At 39.0% G+C, this 13,972-nt stretch overlaps 2 protein-coding genes across 2 annotated transcripts; both read left to right on the top strand.

The window, feature by feature from the left end:
• Positions 1 to 211: 211 nt before the first annotated feature.
• On the top strand, positions 212 to 4,835 carry LOC119008595 (extracellular calcium-sensing receptor-like). Its single transcript, XM_037079085.1, has 6 exons — positions 212 to 444; positions 666 to 963; positions 1,090 to 1,884; positions 2,006 to 2,233; positions 2,378 to 2,501; positions 3,922 to 4,835. The coding sequence occupies exons 1-6, from the start codon at positions 212 to 214 to the stop codon at positions 4,833 to 4,835; spliced, it is 2,592 nt and encodes an 863-aa protein (XP_036934980.1).
• Positions 4,836 to 8,584: 3,749 nt separating this feature from the next.
• Positions 8,585 to 12,192, top strand: LOC119008586 (extracellular calcium-sensing receptor-like). Its single transcript, XM_037079056.1, has 6 exons — positions 8,585 to 8,778; positions 8,998 to 9,295; positions 9,440 to 10,234; positions 10,401 to 10,628; positions 10,809 to 10,932; positions 11,279 to 12,192. Exons 1-6 carry the CDS (start codon positions 8,600 to 8,602, stop codon positions 12,190 to 12,192), a joined length of 2,538 nt encoding a protein of 845 aa, XP_036934951.1. The 5' UTR covers positions 8,585 to 8,599.
• The last annotated feature ends 1,780 nt before the right edge of the window (positions 12,193 to 13,972 follow it).

The following is a 13,972-nucleotide window of genomic DNA, read 5'->3' as shown; positions in this document are numbered from 1 at the left end:
TTGATTTGGGAAAGGAAAAACTTTTAGCACAACTTAATAGCTATTTCAACACCCCCCTCGTCTCCCCTACGTGTAGGTCCACAGTGACAAAACATTGCAGTTGTTCATCATCCTTTATGCTTCTGCAAAAATGTATAAATCCCAGTGCAAGTTTTTCATGTTCATTAAGGTACATGTTATGTCACTGAGTGGTTTAGTTCTTTCAGTCAGTATGATGTTGACACAGAGCTGGATAGAACAGGGTTGGGCGCTCTTACAGTTGTTGTCGGTGGTGTCTGTCTCTCATGCTGAGGATTTAGTATGCAAGCGGAGAGGGGATCATGAGTACCCACAGCTATCTAAAGATGGGGACATTATGTTGGGAGGAATTTTCTATTTTCACAGCAGCTGGAAACACAGAGAGGATGCCTATATTCACAAACCATTCCAACTGCAATGCACCAGGTAAATAATGCGCTAAAAATCTATGGAGATTTAGAATATCTGAAAGGGAGTATACAGTAGATACAAGAGGTGCACAAGTGTTATTAAACTGAGAATGAAATAAGAAACATTAATTATTGTTTGTATTAATACCATCAAAGGCTATTACTTGTGATGCTATTGTTTCTATTTCAAAGACGAATGTGTTGTTATTCAAATGGCTTTTTGCTGTCCACATCCAGTTTGCATTTCAGAGGGTTCCAGTTTGCCCAGGCTATGCTCTTTGCCATAGAGGAGATTAATAACAGCACAGACCTACTGCCTGGCATCTCTCTAGGCTATATGATCTATGATGCCTGTGGCTCCATTGCCAGAGGTGTGAGTATTGCATTGGCCCTGGCTAATGGTAATGAGGTGACATTTGCACCATCTGAAGCACAATGTACCAGACCTGCCCAAGTACAGGCCATTATGGGAGAGACCTCTTCCTCTCCCTGCATGGCTATATCTACTGTCATTGGACCCTTTCATATCCCACTGGTGGGTACAAATTATATATTTGTGAAACATAAATGTACTCTGGGATTTGTCATAGCAAAAATTGGTATTGTCAAGATTTCTGAAATTATATGTATTTATCTTGTGATATCATTTATTTATTTTTAGATCAGCCACTTTGCTACCTGTGCTTGTCTCAGTGATAAAACTAAGTACCCATCATTCCTCAGAACAATACCCAGTGACTATTACCAGAGCAGAGCCCTGGCACAGTTGGTCAAGTACTTTGGTTGGACTTGGGTTGGAGCTATTAGAACAAATGATGATTATGGCAATAATGGCATGGCCACATTCATAGAAACTGCCCAGCAGCTGGGTATCTGTCTGGAGTACTCTGTGGCTGTCTTTAGAACGGGTCCACCACACAAAATGAAACAGATAGTTGACATTATCAAGGCCTCCACTTCAAAGGTGATTGTCACTTTCCTCTCTCCCATGGATTTGTATATGGTAATACATGAACTGTCTCTCCACAACATGACTGGGTACCAGTGGGTAGGCAATGAAGGCTGGATCTTTGATTCCCACACTGCAGCCTTGGATAAGCATCACATTCTGGATGGTGCCATTGGCCTGTCCATCCCTAAAGCACATGTCAGTGGCATGAGAGAGTTCATGTTGGATGTGAAACCGCTCAATTCATCTAGTTATGACTTGTTTGCAGAGTTCTGGGAGACATTGTTTAGCTGTAAGTTCAAGCAGTCAAAGTCATCAGCAGGGAATTTGACAGAATGTACTGGACATGAAGATGTGACTAGAGTGCAAAACAGCTTCACTGATATGTCACTCATGCCTATCTTTTACAATATTTATAAAGGAGTGTATGCTGTGGCCCATGCACTTCATAATATTCTCAGCTGTAATGAAACATGTAACAACAAGGTGCCTCTAGATCCATTTACAGTGAGTGGAAAAGAAAAAAAATAGTTTGTAGTTGTTAAGTCACAATATCTAATTGTTTAAATGTCGACAAATATATTGTTGCAAATAGATAATGATCTATAATGATGTTATATCTCCTTAGATTTTACAGAACATAAGAAAGATTTGGTTTAAAACAAAGGAAGGAGATGAGGTTTACTTTAATGAGAATGGAGATCCAGCAGCAAAGTATGAAATTATAAACTGGCAGCCAACAGAAAATGGCATTGTGGAATTTGTCACAGTTGGCCTTTATGATGCCTCTTTACCTGCAGACAAACAGCTGAAACTGCAAAATAAATCTTTAATTTGGACACAGAACTCACCACAGGTACCATCTGATCACTTCAATTGTTTATGAGAAGTGACATGTGCTATTCATTCATTAGAATTAGTAATAGACGCTTGCCATGACAAAAATCTTGTCAAAGTGAATGCCCATAAATGTAATCTCACCGTATTTTCTTTTATGCAGGTGCCTTTGTCAGTTTGCAGTGAGAAATGTCCCCCTGGAACTCGTAAGGTCCTGCAGAAAGGAAAGCCTGTCTGCTGCTATGACTGTTTAAGATGTGCAGAGGGAGAAATTAGCAACACCACAGGTGAAGTGATTTTTTGAGAAAATAAAAGCTTTGTGAGCTCCCAGTGACATTGACCTTTGACCACCAAATTCCAATCAGCTCATCAAAATGGATGTTTATGGCAAATTTGAGTTAAAAAAAAAAAAAAAAACAATCCTGTAATGGGATAGTTCAGGTCTTTTGTTGTGGGGCTGGATGAGGGACTTTTCCATCGCCTCAGACAGCTGCTGAAAGTGCAAACCAAACAGCTGATCTCGGGCATAACACAGTGCTTGGTTTACAGCAGTACAATGTCCTGCTCCCCTGTTTTCGCTATGAGCTACTTCTCCACACGGGGGGAGAACTGATAGTCATTCAGTGCAAGTAATACTCTGACCATCGATGAATACCTCATATAACCCCCACATCCAAAGACTTGATCCATCACTTCAGGGTATTCCTGATGTAGTGCTTAATGCAACATTAAAAGAGAGTTTTGGGTTAATTTAGTCTGTCATTAATAATGAATGATTTTCAGAGACAATTATTAATTATGATAAATAATAAGTTCCACCCTACCTGAGATCACCTTGGGACACCACACCTGAAGAAGGGGAAGATAGACAGCTAGTAATGGTATATGGGTTTTGGAGTACTTGACAGATTACAAGCTGGCAACATGAACTTGTGCGCAATATTAAATAAGCAGCATGAAATGGTGGTTCTGCATAATGTGCTCACTCATAGAAGAGAGAGAGCAATGGAAGAAGCAATGGAACTGGAGTTTTGACTGTCTAGTGAGAGAGTGGTCTCTCACTCCAACTAAATGTAGCTCAAAGCTGAATTTGCACCTAGGTGTGAAGATTAGAGAATTCTGGGAAACTGAGCTCAATCTGGGTCCATTTTGAAATCCACAGTGAATGACTTCATCTGTCCCAACACTGAGATATGTTGTTCACGAGAATGGAATACCATGAAGTCACAGCAAATTTTAATTTTGACCACCAACATTTAATCAGCTCATTCCTATTTGTAACAACAGCAAAAAAAAGATTTTAAAGTCTCACTCCCAACTGGTGGCCAACTGGTCCTTTAATTCCAACACGTCAGTTCTTGAAGACCTGGGAAACCCAGAGCATCAGTATATGACAAGGTGGAATTTTTCTTACAAATAGGGCCTTTAAGTCCTTGAGGGTTCACAAGAATTGCTCAGAACTGGACTGTCAACCTGAAGAAATAATACTGCCAATCTCAGCTATCACCAGCACAGGGGGAAAAACATTGCTCGTTATGTGATCCAAGCCATTCATGATGATCCCATGTAGCTTTTGTAAGGTTATTACAATTTTAGAATAATGTAGTTTTGGTCTCAAAGGCACAGAAAAGATGCCAAATTGATACATAAAAAAGAAAAAAAAATGTAGTGAGCTAATCTAGCACCTGCTTTAACATTCTTTTTCAGATTCCATCACCTGTGTGCGATGTGACCCTGAGTCCTGGTCAAATGAGAGAAGAGATGCCTGTGTAAAGAAGGAGGCAGAGTTTCTATCATATGAAGAGATTATGGGAGCACTGCTCACTGCAGCTTCTCTCTTTGGAACATGCATGACTGCTGTTGTGGCGTTCATTTTCTTCAGATACAGACAGACTCCTATTGTCAGGGCCAACAACTCTGAGCTGAGCTTCCTGCTGCTCTTTTCCTTGACTCTGTGTTTCCTGTGTTCTCTGACCTTCATCGGCCGGCCCTCTGAGTGGTCCTGCATGCTGCGACACACAGCATTCGGCATCACCTTTGTCCTCTGTATCTCTTGTGTTCTGGGGAAAACAATTGTGGTGTTAATGGCCTTCAGGGCCACACTCCCAGGTAGTGATGTGATGAAATGGTTTGGGCCTGCACAGCAGAAACTCAGTGTTCTGGGTTTCACTCTTATACAAGTTATCATATGTATCCTCTGGTTATCAATTTCTCCTCCTTTTCCCTTTAAGAATTTTCAACAGTTCAAAGACAAAATCATCTTAGAGTGTGCTCTGGGCTCAGCTGTAGGCTTCTGGTCTGTACTTGGGTACATTGGACTCCTGGCTATGTTATGTTTTTTTCTTGCTTTTCTGGCTCGGAAACTGCCTGATAATTTCAATGAAGCCAAATTTATCACCTTTAGCATGCTGATATTCTGTGCAGTATGGATCACTTTTATCCCAGCGTATGTCAGCTCTCCTGGTAAATTCAGTGTTGCTGTGGAGATATTTGCTATTCTGGCTTCAAGTTTTGGACTGCTCATTTGTATTTTTATTCCAAAAAGTTACATTATCTTACTGAAACCAGAGAAGAATACAAAAAAGAACATAATGGGCAAAGGAGCACCAAAATCATTGTGAAGGCTTAAAATAATATTTTAGCAATGATATCAAAATGTTCATTCAATACATTATACATTCACTGAATCAGATCTCTTTCATTCATGTAGCATGGAGAGAGGACCCAAGCAGAGTGTTCTTCAAGGCTTTCAGACTTTCTTCACTTATTGTCAGATAGCAACAGAACAACATATACAGACCTCCTGACATGCCTTCCCCAGTGGAATGACCCCTTGATATTTTGCAAGATTATGACCATGAGTTTGTCTAACAAAAACTATAGATAAAGAGAGTCATCTCTTATTTGACTTTCTGACAACTCCCCACACCCCAGATGAAGAGTGTGTTCTTATCCATGCATTGGTTTCTAAATCTTAAATGTTAAATTCCCATATTGCCCCCTTGTGTCATAAAGCATGAACACAACATATTTAGAAATTCGATGAAAATGTCATTAAGACAAACATTTTATCGCTTAATGTTTAGTCAGAATTCCATACTACTCCACAGACAGGACACAGGACCAAAATGCATCCTAAATCTTCCGAAGCACTGTGCTTTTTATCGAATTATCAGGGATAAGACACATGGCGCACCTGTTTAATGTCATAGACCTCCAGCTTTTGCCAAATTATGGACAAGAGCTATCTCATGTTTTAGCAGAGTTAATCTGTGCGATTTATCATATGCAGCTAAATACTGAAAAATTTGTGTTGTTCCATTAGCAAAAGCTAAGCTAAGTAGTTCCACTTCACTATAAACATGAAAACTAGCCGCATTATGTGTACTTATTGCTGCTATTTTTATTCCATAACCACCTTTCAATTTTTAAAGATGTAAGCAAAGCCTAATATCAAATCACTCTAAGACCGCTAGATATTGACTAGAATCAATGATATCTTCTAATACTGTGGATATAGCTCTTAGTACAATTTTAGCAATATCAGTGTCCATATAGTTTTGTGTGTAAAATTGCTGGGGTAAACGTGACTACTGACAGGCAATCAGAGCACACTGAATAGATTGTATAAATTATCGAAGACTGGAAGGAAAGTTACACTCTAATCCTTATTGAGAGTACTAATCATGATGCAGGCTGAGTTAACCATAATTAAACTTGATAAATAAATTGTGTTCAAGCATCAAACTTCCATTTTCAAATGTTATCCTAGGGTGGGGGTTACCACTGATTGTTGTGATCATTTTGGCAGGTGTGAAGCAGTCAATCTGACAGCTGTAAACATATAAATACACTTGTGAGTGAAGGATGTGCACACTTTCAATGTCCTTGTACGGCTGTATGAAAGAGTTAACAACATGAGCTTTTTATTGTCTGCCTCGTCAACAAACACCTCGTTTTCGGTGTGATTTAATGTGTCTTCATCTCAGTTGTAACAATGATTCACTATAAAGAACCATCAATTAGCAGGCTCAGTTCCACATGTAGGATGATTCACTGCTTATAAATTGAATTTATTATAATCACTTGGGATTAAAGGAGAACTTTGGTCGATTTAAACATGCAGCTTCATTGCTCAAGGTACCCTTGACTTGCCAGTGCTGAAGACGCAAACACATTTGGTCCAACCATTACAGGGTTCGGTGAACAGAGATTTGGCATTGAAAGCTATGTTAACTGTCCGTTCACGGAGCCCTGTAATGGTTGGACCAAATGTGTTTGCGTCTTTGGTACTGGCAAGTCAAGGTAGCTTGAGCAATGAAGCTGCATGTTTAAATCGACTGAAGTTCTCCTGTACTAAAGCACTCATAAATAGGGGCACCTCCTCCACTCTTTTATCTCTTTGACTAATCCTGAGGAAATAAATCAAATTTGACTAAACTTGGTTAACTTAATCAATATCATTCAAGGTTAACTTAAACCATAATTCATTCTAACCAATTTCAAATCAGATGTTCCTCAAATCAAAGACATTAACTCAGAACACCAACACCAACTCATATTTCATATTTGTGAATCCAGCAGGATTAATGAATGGATACTTGAGCATCTGAGCGTTGTTTAGAGAGTCAGCAAGCTGTACCTGTTGGCCTTGGCTGTCCTTTAACTGCAGGGTGGCAGTCTTGATCCAAAACCCAGCTGGTGGTACAGCTCGGGTACACTGGGGGCAGAGCTGGTTCGACCGGGCAAAAGAGTCTGTTTTTCGTTGGAAACCACTCACATGGTTTCTTAAACAGCAGGTTTCCTTAACATATTTTTTAATGATGATGGTCTTGATGAAGATTTTGATCTTGATCCGTCAGTGGTGAGGCCCTGACTGATAAACTCATTTAATAACTTCACTAGAATAACCAAAGGATGCTTAGTTGGCCAATCAAGTTACACTTGATTAAATTAATACAAGATTTCAAGTTAAAGTTTACTTTCTTTAAATCAGGTCATGGTACTTAACTTGATTAAACAAGTAAGACAGAACTTAGTTCTGGATGAAACTTAACAAAAGCTGAAGCTGAAACACAGAGAAAGATCCCGTCCTTAAAGCTGTAGTCTGTAACTATTTTTGGATTATATTTTCTAAAATTGTCATTGTGATCAGACAGTAGAATAAGATACAGGACAGCTGTATAAAAATCCACTGTCTGTGACCCTAATTTGATTTGCAAGAATCCACCACTCCTGGGTCAATACAGTCAATTAGAGCCAAGTGGAGTGTCTGAGAAGTGTCAGTCACTCTTGTGCATATCGTTTCTGTCAGGCAGAAACCTCCTATGTCCAAATTTGGCTAATTTCATTTTTTTTCACAAATCTATATTATTGGTCGGTTCCTGAGGACGTCAATACATCAATTTTCAGAAGAATAGGTTCTGACTTAATAGTTACTCTAACTTTGTTAAAATCTGGAAGAGTGTCAAAGACTCTTCAAGAGAAATGTAAAGGGGGGTCAAAGTCATAATTCACTGTGTCGGTCTGCATGTGTTTGTCTCATCAGGCGAGGATGAGAGGATTTTAAGGAAAACTGTGCACTGCTGGGTGTAGGGCAGGTTTTATGAATCAGAAAAAAAAAAAAAAAATCGCCAAACATATATTTAATCATTTTAACATAAACAAACATTAAGTGCGGGTCATCTACAAACTTTGATAAATGAGACCCCAAGTAGGTACCATCTCAATTTGTTGTTCTGGTCACATCTATCTCAGACAGTGTAAATCTTACTGTTTTTGAAGTGGTACAGTAAACTGGTTTGATTTATCTGCGTTAAGTTGGAGTTATCGACGCTGGACTTGTATTATTAATGTTGAAATGTAAAGCTCTGTTCGGAATATTATGTCCAGGGAAATGTATGTGTACAGTTGTTAATATTGGGCCAAGAACTGAGCCTTGTGAGAAACCCTTGTGGACCTTTGCTACTTTTGGGCATTTTAGTTGAGTCTAATAAAAAAATCCACAGCATGTTCATTCTGTATTATTATTGATTTAAAGTATAGATTGTGCCCCATAATGTTACAATGTTGTGTACTTTTTTTCTTAAATGAAACAATTTGTGAAGCACAATTAAATATTCCTATTTGACAGCATCCGCAGTTAAGATATTTGAACAAGGATGAGACATGTGGCATGCAAGAGGAGGGCACCTCCCTCCTCCCTCTCTCCACCATCTGGATCCACTGAGATCCAACATCTACTATTTTTTATGGTTCTCCAAAATGTATAAATACTGGGGAGATATTTGGATGTATGCTATTGGTACGGGTGATGTTCTTTGATAACATTATGATGTCCACACAGAGGTGGCCAGAGAGGGGTTGGGCAATCGTATTGCTTTTAATGGTGGCGTCCACCTCTCAGGCTGAGGAAGCGGTGTGCAGGCGAAGAGCAGATCCAGAGACCCCGCAACTATCTAAGAATGGGGACATTATGTTAGGGGGAGTCTTTTCTTTACACAGCAAATGGCAAGGCAGAATGGATACCTACATGCAGAAACCACTGCCACTGCAATGCACCAGGTAAATTACACTGGAAACATATTTAGATGTAAAATATCTAAGAAGAAGGGTGTGCAGATAAAAAAGGTACACAATGGTTATCAAAGTGGGGATTAACATCTTAACACTTAATGTGTGTGTAAAAACAATCTTAATGCTTTCATTAATTGTGCTCTTGTTTTTTTTTGCTTTGTATTTTGTTTTAATTTAATTTTCTTTGTCTCCATTTTCTGCATCAAGTTTCAATTTAAGAGGGATCCAGTATATCCAGGCTATGCTCTTAGCCATAGAAGAGATTAATAACAGCACTGATCTATTGCCTGGCATCTCTCTGGGATATAAGATCTATGATATATGTGGCTCCATTTCAAGAGGGGTGGGGGTCACACTGGCCTTGACTAATGGTAATGAAGAGATATCTTCAGCCTCTGATGGAGCATGTGCCAGACCTGGCCAAGTGCAGGCCATTGTGGGTGTAGGTCATTCCACTCCTTCCATGGCTATCTCGACTGTTATTGGACCTTTTCATATCCCACTGGTGGGTAAGTTAGTGAAAACTAAATTGTATTTGTGAGTGTGTTCTTCCATTTGGTAATAATAAGGAGCTTTGAAAAAGTTGTTGTGAGTTATGTATTTGCTCTGTATTATAGTCTTCTTGGAGTATCATATCTTTTCCTTTTAGATCAGCCACTTCGCTACGTGTGCTTGTCTCAGTGATAAAACCAAGTACCCATCATTCCTCAGAACAATACCCAGTGACTACTACCAGAGCAGAGCCCTGGCCCAGTTGGTTAAGTACTTTGGTTGGACTTGGGTTGGAGCTATTAGATCAAACGATGATTATGGTAATGATGGCATGGCCATATTTACAGAAACTGCCCAGCAGCTGGGTATCTGTCTGGAGTACTCTGTATCTTTCTATCGAACAGATCCACCAGACAAAATAAAAAAGATAGTTAACATTATTAAAACTTCTACCTCCAAGGTCATTGTCACTTTCCTCGCTCACATGGATATAGACTTGCTAATACATGAGCTGTCTCGCCACAATTTGACTGGGTATCAGTGGGTAGGCACTGAGGCCTGGATCTTTGATTCCCAAACTGCATCCATGGATAAGCATCACATTCTGGATGGTGCAATAGGCCTGTCTATCCCCAAAGCACATGTCAGTGGCATGAGAGAGTTCATTTTGAATGTGAAGCCACTCAATTCAACTAGAAATGAATTGTTTACAGATTTCTGGGAGACATTGTTTGACTGTAAGTTCAAACACTCAAAGTCATCATCAGAGAATCAAAAAGAATGTACTGGACATGAAGTTGTGACTGGAGTGGAAAACACATATACTGATATGTCACTCATGCCAATCTTTTACAATGTTTATAAAGGAGTGTATACTGTGGCCCATGCACTTCATAATATTCTCAGCTGTAATAGAACATGTAACAATATGGTGAAGCTAGATCCTTTCACGGTGAGTTAAACACCAAAGACTAATATTTTGATATAGATTTAGTCAATTTGAGAAAGAAAATGTTTAAAGTTTTTAAAAACAAATGGTTGCTGTCTATCATTCTTGACACAATAGTCCCATATAAAGTTAGTCAGATAATGACCTACATTGATCCATATGTTCCCAGATTTTACAGCACATAAGAAAGATTCGGTTCACAACAAAGGAAGGAGATGAAGTTTATTTTAACGAGAATGGAGACCCAGCAGCAAAATATGAAATTATAAACTGGCAGCCAACAGAAAATGGTATTGTAGACTTTGTCACAGTTGGTCTTTATGATGCATCTTTATCTGCAGACAAACAACTTAAACTGCAAAATAAGTCTTTAATTTGGGCTCAGAACTCACAACAGGTAAGCTAACAACTGATTGCTGTAATTGTTAATGTTAATATATTCTAATTTCTAACATATGTCACTGGATAAACAATGTTTTGTTTGACTATATTTGTGTCAACAATGGACGCTTTCAAAGACCCCTGGTCAATGCACATATACACATATATTTTTATCATTGTCATTTTGTTCATGCAGGTGCCTCTGTCAGTTTGCAGTGACAAATGTCCTCCTGGGACTCGAAAGGTTCTGCAGAAAGGAAAGCCTGTCTGCTGCTATGACTGTTTAAGATGTACAGAAGGACAAATCAGCAACACCACAGGTGCAGTATGATTAGTTATATGACAAAAAGTTGCCATGATCACATGCAAATGTTGAGGAATAGAATGGATCATCTGATTTCAAAAGCGTGGGAGTAGTCCCTGCAGGGATTGTATGGCTATTATGCAGATTTTTTAATCCAAAAATTCTATCTATCTATCTATCTATCTATCTATCTATCTATCTATCTATCTATCTATCTATCTATCTATCTATCTATCTATCTATCTATCTATCTATCTATCTATCTATCTATGTGGTTTTTTTTGTGTGTAAGTGTCAGGGTTAAAGCCCAAGTGTGAAGCGCAATTCTTGAGTTTAGAACATTTGTTTTCATTATATTTCAGATTCGATCACTTGTGTGATATGCCATCCTGAGTTCTGGTCCAATGAGGAAAGAGATGCCTGTGTAAAGAAGGAGGCAGAGTTTCTGTCATATGAAGAGATTATGGGAGCACTGCTCACTGCAGCTTCTCTCTTTGGAACATGCATGACTGCTGTTGTGGCGTTCATTTTCTTCAGATACAGACAGACTCCTATTGTCAGGGCCAACAACTCTGAGCTGAGCTTCCTGCTGCTCTTCTCCTTGATTCTGTGTTTCCTGTGTTCTCTGACCTTCATGGGCCGGCCCTCTGAGTGGTCCTGCATGCTGCGACACACAGTATTTGGCATCACCTTTGTCCTCTGTATCTCTTGTGTTCTGGGGAAAACAATAGTGGTGTTAATGGCCTTCAGGGCCACACTCCCAGGTAGTGATGTGATGAAATGGTTTGGGCCTGCACAGCAGAAACTCAGTGTTCTGGGTTTCACTCTTATACAAGTTATCATATGTATCCTCTGGTTAACAATATCACCTCCCTTTCCCTTTAAGAATTTTAAGAAGTTCAAGGACAAAATCATCTTAGAGTGTGCTCTGGGCTCAGCTGTAGGCTTTTGGGCTGTACTTGGGTACATAGGACTTCTGGCCATCTTATGTTTCGTTCTTGCTTTTCTGGCTCGGAAACTGCCTGATAATTTCAATGAAGCCAAATTCATCACCTTTAGCATGTTGATATTCTGTGCAGTATGGATCACTTTTATCCCAGCATATGTCAGCTCTCCTGGGAAGTTCAGTGTTGCTGTGGAGATATTTGCTATTCTGGCTTCAAGTTTTGGACTGCTCATTTGTATTTTTATTCCAAAATGTTATATTATCCTACTGAAACCAGAGAAGAATACAAAAAAGAATATGATGGAGAAGGGGGCACCAAAATCTTCATGAAAGATTGAAAACAGGCATACACTTGGTGGCCACTTTTTAAGGTCCACTTTTCTAATCATGGGTATAGGACACCCTTTTGCCCTGGATGGAATCTCTGTGACATGATTCAAATAAGACTGGAAATGTTACTTTGAGTTTCTCGTCCATTTTGACATGATCACCAGCAAGACATTCACTCAGAAATCAAGATTTACCAGGTAAAATATATGTTTGTCGAGTTTCTACTGTCCAGTTTTTTTCCCCTGTGGCCACAATATCCCTTGTTTCCTGTTCTTCACACACAGGGGTTGAACCCCGTGCAGTTTGCTGCTGCTGAAGCCAATCCACATCAAGGATCGAAGTTATGTGTGTTCAGAGATGGTCTTTTGTATGACATTGTTGTAAGGCATTGATATTTGAGTCATGGTCACCTTCCAATCAGCTTAAATCAGTAAGGCCCTTCTCCGCTGAACTCTCTCATTACAAAGCATTTTTCCCACCAAGGTGTCACTCAGAGTTTAGTTTTTTCTTGTCATAATATAAAGCAAATTCCATATATTAAGTTGCAGAAGTTCATAGTCATAAATGTGTCAATATATGTCTCCCACTCTGTTCATCGTGGAGGTAGAGTTACCCTGAGGTCATGCTGTCCATATGCTCCCATCAATTGCAATGTGACTTAAGTAAGTGCATTTCCGCAGTGTATTCTGCAGCGGATAATGATATATTTGGGGTTCAGGCATAGCCTTATATGCATATTCTTCACTAGGGTTAAGTTGTCACAGACAGAAGAGAAGTGTCCTTCAAAACTGGCATGGCAGCACAGTGTGTGACTTTATGTAGTGTCCAGCCTGCTCTCCTCTATAGAGCTTCACTTATAACTCCAACTTAAGGCATCTTGTCTCTTAAGTCTCCTTTCTCAAGTGGATTGATCAGATAAAAAAAACATCACCAATAATATCATTATTTGTAAACTGCCAGAAAATTCCAGGACATTAGTCACTACTCATTTTGATCACAATTTGTCTCCATCCTGGTGTTTTCTCTGAACAATAACTCGGCCTCTTGACACCACAAGCATCCCTTTACGCATTTGAGTTGCTGCAATATTATTGTCTCATTACATATTTTCATTAAAGACAAGATGTACAGATAAACCGAAAAAAGTAGCAATTGACTGGCAAGTTGACTCCGACCTTAATTTTATTTAATGGTAACACTGTAATATTTTCCCACAGTATATGATAATATTTGCAGCACATCATATTGAGATGGCATCATTTAATACGGTGTAATAAACAATCAAATTAATCTATATATAGAGGTCTCACAATAATTGATAAGGTTGTAATGAAAGAATAACATTTAGTTTTGCAGACAGACTCAGAGATTCTATTTCCATTATTTTTGTTTTCTTTGTGAAAGATTAAAGAAATTTTTGAAAAGAGAGTCAAACAGCAAGTCATCTTCATATTTACTGGCATACAACTGTCCGTGGAAATTCACAGCTCACAATGGTATAGCAGTTGGCCTAGTCAACAACTGTCCTGCCTCAAAGTGTGAGGCATGGATTGGCTCGCTCAGTCCATCTTTTCTCCCCTGTTCTCAATTTGACCTCAAATTCCTGTGGAGTCTACAAAGTTTTGTGTTTTGTATTTCTAGTTTCTCCATGTCTGGATCATTTGAGCAGCTGAATTTTACTAAAACATTGCACAAGTGTATTGTAAGCACAATTTGAAATGTTCCTTAATACACCACCACTGTGTTGAAGATCCAAATACAATAGGCTAAAAAAACAAAA

The sequence above is a fragment of the Acanthopagrus latus genome, chromosome 2 (assembly GCF_904848185.1).
Source record: "Acanthopagrus latus isolate v.2019 chromosome 2, fAcaLat1.1, whole genome shotgun sequence".
Classification (NCBI taxonomy): Eukaryota; Metazoa; Chordata; class Actinopteri; order Spariformes; family Sparidae; genus Acanthopagrus; species Acanthopagrus latus.
Note: the sequence above shows the minus strand (reverse complement) of the source record. Positions and strands in the feature narration are given on the sequence as shown.